Source organism: Notothenia coriiceps, unplaced genomic scaffold, assembly GCF_000735185.1.
Source record: "Notothenia coriiceps isolate Sejong01 unplaced genomic scaffold, NC01 NC01_scaffold00030210, whole genome shotgun sequence".
Lineage (NCBI taxonomy): Eukaryota > Metazoa > Chordata > Actinopteri > Perciformes > Nototheniidae > Notothenia > Notothenia coriiceps.
Window position 1 is genome coordinate 718410 of NW_011362911.1, and position 13209 is coordinate 731618.

The window sequence follows — 13209 nt, forward strand, 5'->3', positions numbered from 1 at the left end:
GACTACTTTTACTGTCGCTACTTTCACTATATTTTGATGAGAATACTTTTCTACTTTTACTTGAGGAACATTTTGAATGCAGGACTTTTACTGTAACAGAGTATTCCTACACTCTGGTACACAAGATCTGAGTACTTCTACTTTTACTCAAGTACAAGATCTGAGTACTTCTACTTTTACTCAAGTACAAGATCTGAGTACTTCTACTTTTACTCAAGTACAAGATCTGAGTACTTCTACTTTTACTGAAGTACAAGATCTGAGTACTTCTACTTTTACTCAAGTACAAGATCTGAGTACTTCTACTTTTACTCAAGTACAAGTTCTGAGTACTTCTCCCACCTCTGCTCACACTGCAGTTAAAAAAGTGTTTTAAATCAAAACGTTATCTCACATTTCTCTGTTATCAGTGAATCAGATACTCTGTGTTTTCCTTGCTCTCAGGTTTCCTTGTTTACTCCTCAGTCTGAAAGTTTTCTGCTGCGTTCAAGTTCCAACAAATGAAGTAGAAAAACAGGTTTTTGTAGCTTTGGTTCTGCAACACTGCCACGACATGTTTTCCTCCATAACTTATTTCCATCCCAGTGTTTTTAAAGCATTTTTATTAAATTAATTGACATTTTAATACCAATGAAAGCCTTCTTTTCTGTGCCTTTTAAGACTTTTAGAAATCCACGAAAACCCTAAACTCAACCATTCATGTCCTTTCTCTGTGGCAAGGATGATAATTGTTTAAGTATAATTTACTAAATATGAATGGAAGTACATGAAGGAATGGATTGCTTGGCCTGCTTGTGTTGACACGTGATTACAGGTATGAGATAACGTGGTGAAAAACAATTCTTCACATGCTCGACTTGCAGATACAACTTTAACACTTTAGTCTCCTGAAGCTATCAAGCGTCTGATTGGCCTACCAGTTTCTGGAAGAGGTCGCCCACACAATGCTGGTGGCTCCAGTCCTGCACGCGGGGCAGCAGCGCGTCGAAGAAGTCTTTGTGGATCTCATGAAGCTCGGGCACTTTGAAGAAGATGGTCTCTATCTGCTGGATGGTCAGCATCGGCTGGGACGTCGTGGCTGCAGCTCTCAGAGGCTTCATGGGCTGGAGAAGCAAACAATGTAATGATAATATGTTTGTAGGAAGAAGATTTTACACACACACACTACAAGGTTAAAACGACACAAAGCGAGAATTTAGGAGTTGTTTCCACAACAATCTTAATTGCGCCACACCATTAGCATATTTCTTATTATGAAAAGGACATTTTTGTGTGCATGTGAAATTGTTTTTAATTGTTTTTATTGCTTTTGTTGTTTTGTTTCACCCTTTTTAATTTTGTAGCACTTTGAGTTTTGTTTTACGCAAATGAAAAGTGTGCTTATAAATAAAATATATTATTATTATTATGTAACAAGTAAAAGCAAGTCATCATGAATGTAATTAATTAAACTTAGCTTCTGTTAATATCCAATTTAAATAATTTCCAATGTTAAAAGGTTATACAGTAAATGCGCAATTAAGTTTCTCGTTTTTTTCTACGGACTCATGTTGTGGTTTTTCTACAACACAGTTGATGTCATCATTTGCAGTGTGTGTGTGTGTGTGTGTGTGTGTGTGTGTGTGTGTGTGTGTGTGTGTGTGTGTGTGTGTTAAACATACTATCAGTAGGGCCTCCAGATGGCCCAGATATGTCTCCTCACTGGCCAGGATTCCTGACAGAACCCACTTCCTCATCTCCAGCCCCTTCTCCTGATCCATCTCCACCTGAAACACACATGGCGGAGAGAGAGGAAATCCATCATCAATCATAAAGATAAAATACATTCTCCAAAACAAAAGACTCACAAGAAGAAGGCTGTGGAACGATTTGCCCCCCCCCCCCCGATCCGACTTCCTCCCACTTTGCCCGTTTTCAAATCTCGTTCAAAGACCTACTTGTTCTCCCCTGCTTTTGCAGACCACGTATAACACGTATCAGTCTTTGTTTTCTAAATTGGGGGTTTCTATTGTGTTGTGTTTTTAAAATGTTTTTACATCGTGTATGAGAGTTTTCATTCTGTGGCATAAGGATGGTCTCCGTTTTTTTTGTCTAAATGTATTTATGCTGCTTTTGATATATGTATTGATGTGCAGCCCTTTGGTCAACTCAATAAAGTTGGATTGGATTGGATAACGAAAACATAATGCAAACCAAGCCCCCTAAAGCCCACCCCTCTCTGCAGATATACTGTTGTTGTGGGATAAGGTGCGGAGCAGATTTGATTAAACTCTGTAGGAGTTTTACATTCCTAGAGGAGACTCCCTGCATTTTAAAGAAGACAAATGTGGTTCTTGTCCGAGAGTTGTTATTCCTCACGGGTCGGAGCCATCAGTCATCCTGGTGAGAGGAGTCATGTCAGAAAGAAGTGGAGGATTGAGAGGAGCTGTATGAGGCTCTGAAACGCTGCTGCAGGGTGTTTTGGTACACGAACACTTAAGCTCTAAATAAGCCTTGTAATGGTTACCTCAACAAATATCCACTGGGATTTTCCATTGGATTTTGGATTAGTGCAGAAATAAAGCTGTGTGGCAAAAGAATAGTTATGGTGATTTCATTTCTTTGTTTAGCAAGATCTTTGAAATGCACCAGTTTTCTGTTTTCGAAGCGTAAATGCATTCGCCAGAAGTAAAAGTTAACATTAGGCTATGATGGAGCGGTCACATGACTTCAACAGCAGCACACATGGTGCTCTTAAATTATATATTGTTATGATATTGGAAATTGTTTACATTTGTTGAGTTATACTAATGAATATGTTTATTTTGTAGTCTTATACTAAAACTCATCTCCTGTATTGTCGTTATAAATGGACATGCGCAATAAACGTTTCACTTCCGGTTGAAGCAATGCCGATGGTGTGTGTGTAGTTCTTCCTCCGTCACGTGTTAAACTTTGTTCACGGTATTCTTACCCTAAGATGGCAACGTCAACAACATGAGATACTTGACGTTCAAGAGGTGAGAACACTGCTGCGAGCAACTTTAATGTTACCCTCAGTGTCTAGAAGCTACTGAAGCTAACATTTTAGAAGCTAGCAGTTGGGTAACGTCATGCAGGAAAAACAAAAAGGCAAAATGAGAAATAAAATATGAAATTATTGGGGAAATCAACATTGTCCTCAGAAATATAATATAATATAATAACAAAAAAAACTTCTACATGGACACAAAAACAATATCAATGATATATTGTAAATGAAAGTATGTTAAAATAGTCTAAAGCTCCTTCGTTGAAGCCCAGCAACAAACTACATTTTTGTCTGGTATGTTTTAAACGGCCTTATAAAAACCACGAAAGTATACATTTCGCTCTGATTTGGACTAGCTAAATCGGCTGTGTATCTTAGCCTCTTGTTAGCAACAGCCTCATTTAAACAGTATATGTCCTGACGTACATCATGTGAAAGAACAGTCAGAAGCTCCTGAACCACCCATTGAACCAAAAGTACCTTTGACTTGGAGACGAGGGAGCCGGAAGTGGGACAACGCTAACTCATTCCCTAATTTCTAAATCCTGCAGCACTCTCTTATATTAGCCTGATTTTAAAAAAGAGCTGCACGCTGATTTAGCCCCTCCCTCTCTCCACGGCCATTAGGATGATTTAGACTTTGAAGATCCCACATCAGAGGATAGTTATGCCACGGACAGTACAGGCACAGATTGGAGGGGGAGGGGAACTCTTTAGACATCTGTTCGCAGAGAGTGTTTGCTGAGTGTGTTCAGTAAGCCTGTAAAAAAAGTTTTATAACGGATCGGGAGGAGATTTGCAACGTCTGAGATAAAAACCATAACGATGATTCCTTTGAGGAAGTGTGACGCTTTTTTAATGTAAGCTTAAAATCTGTTTACCAAAGCTTGTCCAGAGGTCATTTTACAACATTTGATTATAATACTTCAGCTCCTCTTGAACTTGAGTAAAAGTAGTGTACTCAGATCTTGTAGTAAAAGTAGAAGTACTCAGATCTTGTACTTGAGTAAAAGTAGAAGTACTCAGATCTTGTACTTGAGTAAAAGTAGAAGTACTCAGATCTTGTACTTGAGTAAAAGTAGAAGTACTCAGATCTTGTACTTGTAGTAAAAGAAGAAGTACTCAGATCTTGTTCTTGTAGTAAAAGAAGAAGTACTCAAGTCTTGTACTTCAGTAAAAGTAGAAGTACTCAGATCTTGTACTTGAGTAAAAGTAGAAGTACTCAGATCCTGTTCTTGAGTTAAAGTAGAAGTACTCAGGTCTTGTACTTTAGTAAAAGTAGAAGTACCAGAGTGTAGGAATACTCTGTTACAGTAAAAGTCCTGCATTCAAAATGTTCCTCAAGTGAAAGTAGAAAAGTATTCTCATCAAAATATAGTGAAAGTAGCGACAGTAAAAGTAGTCGTTGTGCAGATTAGTCCATTTCAGAATAATATATATGATAGGTTTTATAATGATTGATCATGAAAGTGTTCTCAAAGCTGGTAAAGGTGCAGCTAGTTTGAATGACTTTGTATNATCTGAGAAGTAACTAAAGGTATTAAATACATGTAGTGGAGGAAAAGTACACCATTTACCTCTGAACTGTAGAGAAGTAGAAGTACACAGTAGCATTAAATGGAAATACTCAAGTAAAGTCCAAGCACCTCTAAATGTTACTTAAGTACAGTACTTGAGTAACTGNATTTACTCCAGGTGGAACTAAAGTCTGATTTAACACTTGATTATATTTCACATCATTCATCCACATCTGAGAAGTAACTAAAGGTATTAAATACATGTAGTGGAGGAAAAGTACACAGTAGCATTAAATGGAAATACTCAAGTAAAGTCCAAGCACCTCTAAATGTTACTTAAGTACAGTACTTGAGTAACTGTACTTAGTTACTTTACGCCACTGACAACATGTTACATTACTGGAAAAGTAAAGTACTTAATATAATGTCGGACAGTTTAATCTATAGTACAGTTGTATATTTTTAGAAGTATACATCTTAATCTGTAAAGTAATCAGTTACTCCAGCTGTCAGTTAAATGCAGTGGAGTAAAGGTTGTCTTTTAAAAGTTGCATCAAATTGAAATTGAAAGCAACTTTAAAGCACAAACACGCAGCAACACGCAGGGAAGCAGAAGCAGAAGAAGAAGCAATATCCTCTTTGCAACAGAGAGAACGAGGTTTATAGGAAGTGTTGAAGTAATTCAGTGAAACAATTAAAGCACTGAAAGGGCAGAGGTAACAAATGTGGAGCCATATACTGTACTTTAAATGATTGACCTGAAATGAACCTAGTTCTTGAGTATCTTTTACACCAACTCACAAACAGTAAGCACGGTGAAAGAGAGGTGCAGCAACGAGTCCTAAAAGAAATCTAAAATGTGTCGGCATGTTGACATCAATGCAATTTAAGAAAGATGGTCCTGCTGAACAAAAAGCATGTATGTTAAACGTTTGTTGCTATGAAGCTTTGTTCTCAGCAATAAGCCAGAATCCAGTGGAACAATCCCATTGGCTTTTTGTGGATGAAAGTAGTTCGATGCTACCTTCAGGGGTCGGCCTGCTTTCTGTGGAGGAGCAGCGTTCAGTTTTGATGCTCCGTACATCTGGAAGACACCAGAAAGCTGCAGCTCCACTCTCTTAAAGTAAAGACTTTTTGCTGCTGCCTTTTATTAAATCAAATGACTGTTCATATCTTCGTCTGCACTGTATCTTTTATTCGTGTATTTTAAACCTACCCGATTGTCTTGACTGTTTTTGAATGTATTTAAATTCAATTTAACGTAATTATTCCACTATGTCTTAATGCTTTAATTGTCTTTTTGATAAGCACACAAGGAAGTCCAGGATGGAGTCCAGAACACGTTTCCTTATGGGGACAATAAAAGATATCGTATCGTATATAAATAAACTTGCCTTGCCTCAAACATGTCCTCCCCGCGCACATACCAATACAACTTGTATTTTTAAACCCCAAAAGGAGAAGCCAGCGCTCCTGAAAGTGTTGCATGGCGTGTGTAGAGAGGACAGTGAATGAAAAAAAGAAACGTTAAGAAAACTGCAACTCCTTGTATGTTCGATGTTAGCCTTTTGCTTTGATCTACCAGCAAACCGCTACCAGACGTTAGCTGGCTTCAAGTAAAGAGCTCCAACCATACTTGTCAACCCTCCCGATTTTCGCGGGAGACTCCGGATTTCATTGCCCTCTCCCGGTTTCCTCCCGGGGTCATATTTCTCCCGCATTTCTCCCGATTTCTGTCTAAATCCGATTTACTGAGGACTGTTTCCACTCTGACTTTAATACAGCTCCACCATTGTTTGGTTTCCCTGGTAGCGCGTCTCTTTAGTAGCGCGTGCAACTGAAATTCTGAGAGGGTGAGGCAGATAGTCACAGAAAACAGAACAAGAATCAACAACTCTACCCTCTGCTCACTCCTTTCCTGTAATACAGGTCCAGCCCACACATATGCTCCATCAAGACAGTGCACTTACAACTACAATAAGCATGTTAATGTTAATCTAATACAGCTCCGGCGATCCACTAGCAGCACCCCCCCCCCCCGCGCGGTGGTTTTGAAATGCTCCCGATTTCTGAGGTCCCAAGTTTGGCAAGTATGGCTCCAACCCCAACATGATGCAGCTCTTAGTTTTGAACTCACAATATCAGAGGCTAAGATCTGCAAACATTGTCATTCTACTGTCAGGGTAAAAAGAAAGCAAGCAGTCAGACCATCTCGATGTCGCATGGTGTGTGTGGAGAGGGCAGTGAATGCAGCAGCAGCAGATAAAAGATGGATTTGAAGGAGGGGGTGTTAGCATGATGGGATTTGACCCAGTGACCTCACCGACAGCGTGGACTCCAGAGAGCCGGAGGACTGGGTGTCTCGACTGCTTCTGCTCTTTGATCGGAGTCGAGGTGAGGAGGGGGGAGAGCCAGGGAGAGAGGGGGGGTCGCTGCGAGGCTCCAGATCATATCCATACGAGGGGGGGGTCTCACTGTACGGAGCCTCTGTGAAGAGATAAAGAAGACGAGGAGTGTTGTTAATAGACTGTAGTGAACATGGAGGAACAGCGTGGGACACGAAGCCGTCTCAAACACCCTGAGGTGGGTTTCTAAAAGCAGATTCGTGGAGATTTAAAAGGCTAAGAACGTTTTAGCGAGGCTCCAACAACATCGCAACGTTCTTAAGACAAACAAAGACATGTGAGAGCAAGAAGACATTTAGCAGGTGATTTTCTTTGTACACATGTCAAGTTTCTTATTGTATAACTTTAGAGTCCTTACATAACTATAAACCCAGGTTTAACGCCATGTTGAGGTCATTTTGTCTTCTCTTTGCATTCTGCGTCTCTTTTTGGACGTCTTGTGTTTGGTTTGTATCATTTTGAGCCTCTTTTTGGTCGATTTAAGGAATATTTTTGTCTTTTTGTTGGTTAATTCACGTCTATTTGAAGACATTTTGCCTCTTTGACTCCTATATGCTTATGCGTATAGTCACTGCGAGGCTCCAGAACATATCCATACGAGGAAGGGGTCTCACTGTACGGAGCCTCTGTGGAAGATCAAGAACAATGTCTCTCTTTTTATCAGCCTGATTAATCAAACGTGTATTGTTTTGAAGTTTATTTGGATGTAGCCGTACATAAATCCCTCTGTTGTTGCCTTCTGCCCATCACATTTTAACCCATACATATACCATCCAATCCAACTTGATTTATATAGCACTTTAAAACCTCCAGACCAAAGTGCTGTACAGAGAGATACATCAAATATAAAATCACACAAAACATAAAATAAATACATTTGCGATAATCCTTTAATGGTCAGATCAAGTCTGAAATGTGACAGACAGATATCAAGACACAACACATGAACAACAAGCTTTTAACATATCAGCACGATCACTGAGAGAGAACCTGCTCAAAGAGCCGGCAGCATGCATTTGATCTGGGGTTGCACGTCTGAAACGGTCTCTGCTGGTATTTCTAAAAGCAGATTAATGGAGATTTAAAAGGCGAACAAAGGTATTCACTTTATACAGGATTCAAAGACTTGTTAAGACAAATGTTGAGACCTGGGCTCGTCCAACAACGCAACGCACTTACGAAATGTAAGTGCAAGAAAAAATGTTGCAGGATTTCGCTTTGCAGTCCGAACATAACCAGAAACCCAGGTCATGTTGAGGTCATTTTGTGTCTTTGCAGTAATTCTGCGTCTCTTTTGTACGTATTGTGTCTGTGGTCGTTTTGAGCGTCTTTCTGGTTTGTTTATGTCGATTTAAGGTCTATTTTTGTATTTTCTTTGGTTATTTCACATCTATTTGTAGACGTTGTGCCTCCTTGACTCCTAAATGCTTTTTTCTGGTGTCACCTGTGACTTCCCAATAACAAATATTAGCACCATGCTTAGAAATCCAGGTTTTGCACCATGCTGCAGAGTGTGTGAGCCAGACACGAGTGAAACACGTCATATATATATATACGCCGTGTCGTGCTTATCCCCCCCTGTGATTTCAGACTTTTGAGGAAACCCTGAAGAGGATCAACAGCTCGTGTATCCTGTCATTACTGTCAGCCACCCCTGACTCACCACCACTTATCATCATTATCCTGCAGAAAGGATCCATCTACCGACAGCAGTCATAAACACTGAGGCAGACATGTCGAAGTTAGGAAGGTATGTTGAGAAGAGGCTACAAAACGGGTTGGAAAACAGGAAGGAGAGGATTCCGGAAACCATGTGGGGGGGGGGGGATAAAGCCGAGTCACCCTGGAGGACGGACAGGATGACATCCACAGAGACACAACACAAACACAGAGAGGCTTCGTTTGAGAAAAGGACGAGTGTCAGAGAGCAGGGGAAGTCCATGTGAAAGGCCACTCTGTGTTTCTGTGAGATTATAAATCAGCGTGAATAACACATCCTCTCTCAGACAGCACTGACTGCTTCAGGGGAAAAGAAACAAGGCAGAGCTCAGAAAAACACGAGTAAGTTACAGTAAGAGGAGGATGTGTGTTAGAGGGGATTCTGCACACACCAAATGACCATGGACAACTTTTCACACACGCTTCTACAGTCAACGAAGAATCAAAGAGACAGAGAAACAGCAGAGAAGAATCTTGATCAATTGAAGTAGATTTGTAGATCAAATGATATCAATACATACGCATGTCCATTTCCAAACTCTCACACTACTTGCCCAGTATAATCCAAGTCTCATTTCTCCAGTCGTATGTCAGGTGTGTATCAGTATGTTGTGGCTCTACTTTAAAGAGTCCTCTCCTGCTGATGTTCAGGTGTAGTATATCAGTATGTAGTGTCTCTACTTTAAAGAGTCCTCTCCTGCTGATGTTCAGGTGTATAGCAGTATGTAGTGTCTCTACTTTAAAGAGTCCTCTCCTGCTGATGTTCAGGTGTATATCAGTATGTAGTGTCTCTACTTGTCTCCATGCTTTAATGTTCAAAAAGCTCTTTATTTTTCTCATACTGCCTGTGCTGCAGCACCTCTTTTCACCCTCTGTCTGAAACCAGAGCCCAGTCTGCTCTGATTGGTTAGCTGGCCGGCTCTGTTGTGATTGGTCAACCGCTTAGAGATGTCCCGCCCCTTAGGCTATCACGTACAATGTATTGGAGCTCTAGTTAATAGAAGCGTGAGTGTTACACAGGGAATTTAGCTTTTGCACAAAAACCTATAACACATTACAGGAAATGGAAAAATAATAATGGGGCCCCTTTAAAACTTAAATACAGAGATATTTTTGTATTTTAAATGACTTGTTTAAATGCATTTAGCTGTCCTAAGTGTGAGAAAGTGGATCTGACAATAGACGCTCAGTGATCGGGTCGATACGGAGGAAGTGTCCAGGCAGGTCTGCCCGGAAAGTTCTGCTATTCATCGCCTTCAGAGCGGAAACAGGCTTTCAGCACAAGGTCGTCTTTTACAAACAGTCCCCCCCCCTCACACACAACCACTCAGATATCACCCTCTCACACACCAGAATGTAACCTTAAAAACGCCACACTTTCAGACCTACATGGAACCAGGTTTTTACTAATTCCAATACACCTTTGTTCCTTAAAATAAAGCTCTATTTCTACGTATGACCCAGTTTTGCCGCCTGTTCTTGTCCCTGTGTAACCTGTTCCTGAGTCCTCTGTGTGGCCTGATTGTGAAACAGTTTGTCACCTTTTCAACAAGAGCTGAGCAAATAAACCAAAGTGTAGACGGCTCCTTAACACCCTGCAAACCCATGTGCAGTTTGTACAAACAAAAGCATAACTAAGGGTGAAATCAAATGTATATTTAAGAGTTTAAAACAATGACTTGCATGGTTACTGATGTGGAGATGTGGGTCAACAACTAAACACAACAAAACAAAATGCGTATAAAAAGGCAGCAAATGTATTTAGATTTAAACTATAATGTGAAAAACATGTAAAAATTGCAGCAAATATGAAACATTTTAGACAAATATTTTTAAATTTAAATTATGTTTGGAAAAATAAATTATAAAATTGCAGAAAACGCTTTTCAATTTAAACTATAATGTGAAAAATAAGACTTTAACCTATCCAAAATGCAGCAAATGTATGTAAATATGTAATGGGGGAAAAAAAGACTCAAAGAAATACAAATGTAGGAAATGTTTTTTACAATTATTCCATAATATCCATCAACTAATCTCATTTAAATATATTTTTTTTAAATGCTAAATTAAGTCAATAATTTTCAGTATGTTGCTGTTAGATTTCATTTGTAAATTTGATTTCTTAATTATTATTTTTGTATTTGTTTATGGCACTCCTATGACAGTATATGTGATCAATAACGAACACTCAGCACCATCAGGAGCGTGTGTGGAGACCAATCTTTCTGCAGCTGGTTTACACGGCGCCAGAGAGCCGTAATAAATACGCTCTAATGACGTTACATAAGATCTGACAGCTGTGAGGATCAGAGCTGGTTCGTTTTGCACTGTCTCTGAACTCTGCGCTTTCAAGAATTTCATTTTCTGGTATTCCCACAAGTCACGGTTTTATACAAGTCAGATTACTGCGAGAAAAATAAAGCAAGATTATAATTGAAATCACCTTTTAATGCACAGAGACGTTGTTTTTCTGCCTAGCAACACTGAATACTCTGAGGGATTGGTCTTAACCCTTATGTTGTGTTGGGGTCTCCCGTGACCCGTTTCAAGTTAAAATAATAACTACGCTCTAGTATTTTTTATCGGAACAAGGCTTCATGGGTCACTTTTTGGGACACTCGGGGTCAAATTTGGCCCAATCAAGATCCATCTTTGACTTTAGACACCCCTCCCCCGCCCCCTTCATCCACTGTAACAATAATTTTTCGCAACATGCACCTGGTCTCCCCTCCCTCTGCCCCCCTCCCCCCACGGGAACTCGACCTTTCTCAAAGAATATGTACACCAACACTTGAACCTGAACTCACACATGCACGTGTGCAATATGTGGTGTAATGTGTTTTTGGGCCATAACATAAAATTACAACAGAATTGTACGGTTATGAATGCATAACAAGTTAGTTATGATGTAGTTAAAACAATATTGGATGATAGTAATTATTTTTGAGTGTTTTGTACTGAGTTAAATCATGGGTCAAAATTGACCCGCGAACACCATGAACGGTAACAGCTTTCGAACACAACACAAGGGCCAGGTGTGTTTTTTTGTGACTTGATCGTCAGCAGGTGTTTGGTTTTTTATCCGTTTTGTATTGATACATTTAGGTTTTTGACTTGGTGGTTTCTCACTTTGTTGTTGATCAGAATCTGAATAATGTCTTTAACCCAGGGGGAAATTAGTTTGTGATACTTTGCCCATTTATTTAAAATATGTTTTTGTTGAACATTTTTGTTTAATCTTAGCTTTTATTTGTGTAATTCGTTGTGGGATTTCGTTTTTTTTTAACATTTATTGTCTTGTTTATAGATATTTAATCCTTAATAAATCATGTATATATTGTAAGACATGATAATGGCTAATATATTTTGAAAGTTAAAGAAAAAAAAAATGATGAGGAACATCTGCTAAAAAAGTAAAGTCGAGGATATGTAAGGATAAAACCATTTCTAACTCTCCACTCTCCCCCTGCAGGACCATCACTCATCCTGAAACAACAACAGCCACACAGCAGTTTAACACAGCAGCGTAATACTGCATGTCCTATTGATGACAAAGCAAAGACACATTCAAAGCCCTAATCCTAATCCATAGAGATGACGTAGGGCAGCGACAGATGTGCAGCTGGGACACAATCAGAGAGATCCACGAGCACAGAAACCATCATGTGGTCTTATTCCACTATCCGAGAGCAACACTCAGAAACTAAAGACGAGGGGGCTTTACATTAAAGAGGCAGCATTACGGCTTCTGGGGTTTTCCCCTTTCCTGTAGGGTGTTCAAACACACTACAGGGTGTTCTATGAGGATCGTTAAAAACAGATTCAGTGAAAATGCATAGGAGGAACAAATCTGGACGCGTATTTTTTTTTACTTAAAAGTCCCCTATTATACTGTTTTCCATCAATATATTATAGGTCTCAGATATATACAGAACCTGTCTCTGATTGGCTTAAACACCAAACAGATCATTGCAGCATTACCCATAATCCCCTCTGTTTCAGCCCTGTTTCCAAAGTGCTGATTCTCTGTCTGTTACCATCCATCCATCCATCTTCTCCCGCTTATCCGTGGTCGGGTCGCGGAGGTAGCAGTTCCAGCAGAGAGCCCCAAACTTTCTTTTCCCTGGCCACATCAACCAGCTCTGACTGGGGGATCCCAAGGCGCTCCCAGGCCAGCGAAGAGATATAATCCCTCCATCTGGTTCTAGGTCTACCCCTTGGTCTCTTCCCAGCTGGACGTGCCTGGAACACCTCCCTAGGGAGGCGCCCAGGTGGCATCCTAACTAGGTGCCCGAACCACCTCAACTGGCTCCTTTCGACGCGAAGGAGGAGCGGCTCAACTCCGAGTCCCTCCCTGATGACCGAACTTCTCACCTTATCCCTAAGGGAGACACCAGCCACCCTGCGGAGAAAACCCATCTCGGCCGCTTGTACCCGCGATCTCGTTCTTTCGGTCATGACCCATCCTTCATGACCATAGGTGAGGGTAGGAACGAAAATGGCGCGGTAGACAGAGAGCTTTGCCTTCTGGCTCAGCTCCCTTTTCGTCACAACG

The 13209-nt window shown here is 40.3% G+C and overlaps 1 protein-coding gene across 1 annotated transcript in view; it reads right to left on the reverse strand.

Annotated features, from left to right (window-relative positions):
* Nucleotides 1–13209, reverse strand: part of LOC104959313 (breakpoint cluster region protein-like) — a 56382-nt gene that overhangs the window by 14850 nt on the left and 28323 nt on the right. The window contains exons 3-5 of the mRNA XM_010787181.1: nucleotides 6851–7014; nucleotides 1662–1766; nucleotides 918–1103 (exon numbers count right to left, since the gene is read on the reverse strand). Coding sequence (XP_010785483.1) covers nucleotides 918–1103; nucleotides 1662–1766; nucleotides 6851–7014 — 455 coding nt within the window. The remainder of the gene's footprint in view (nucleotides 1–917; nucleotides 1104–1661; nucleotides 1767–6850; nucleotides 7015–13209) is intronic.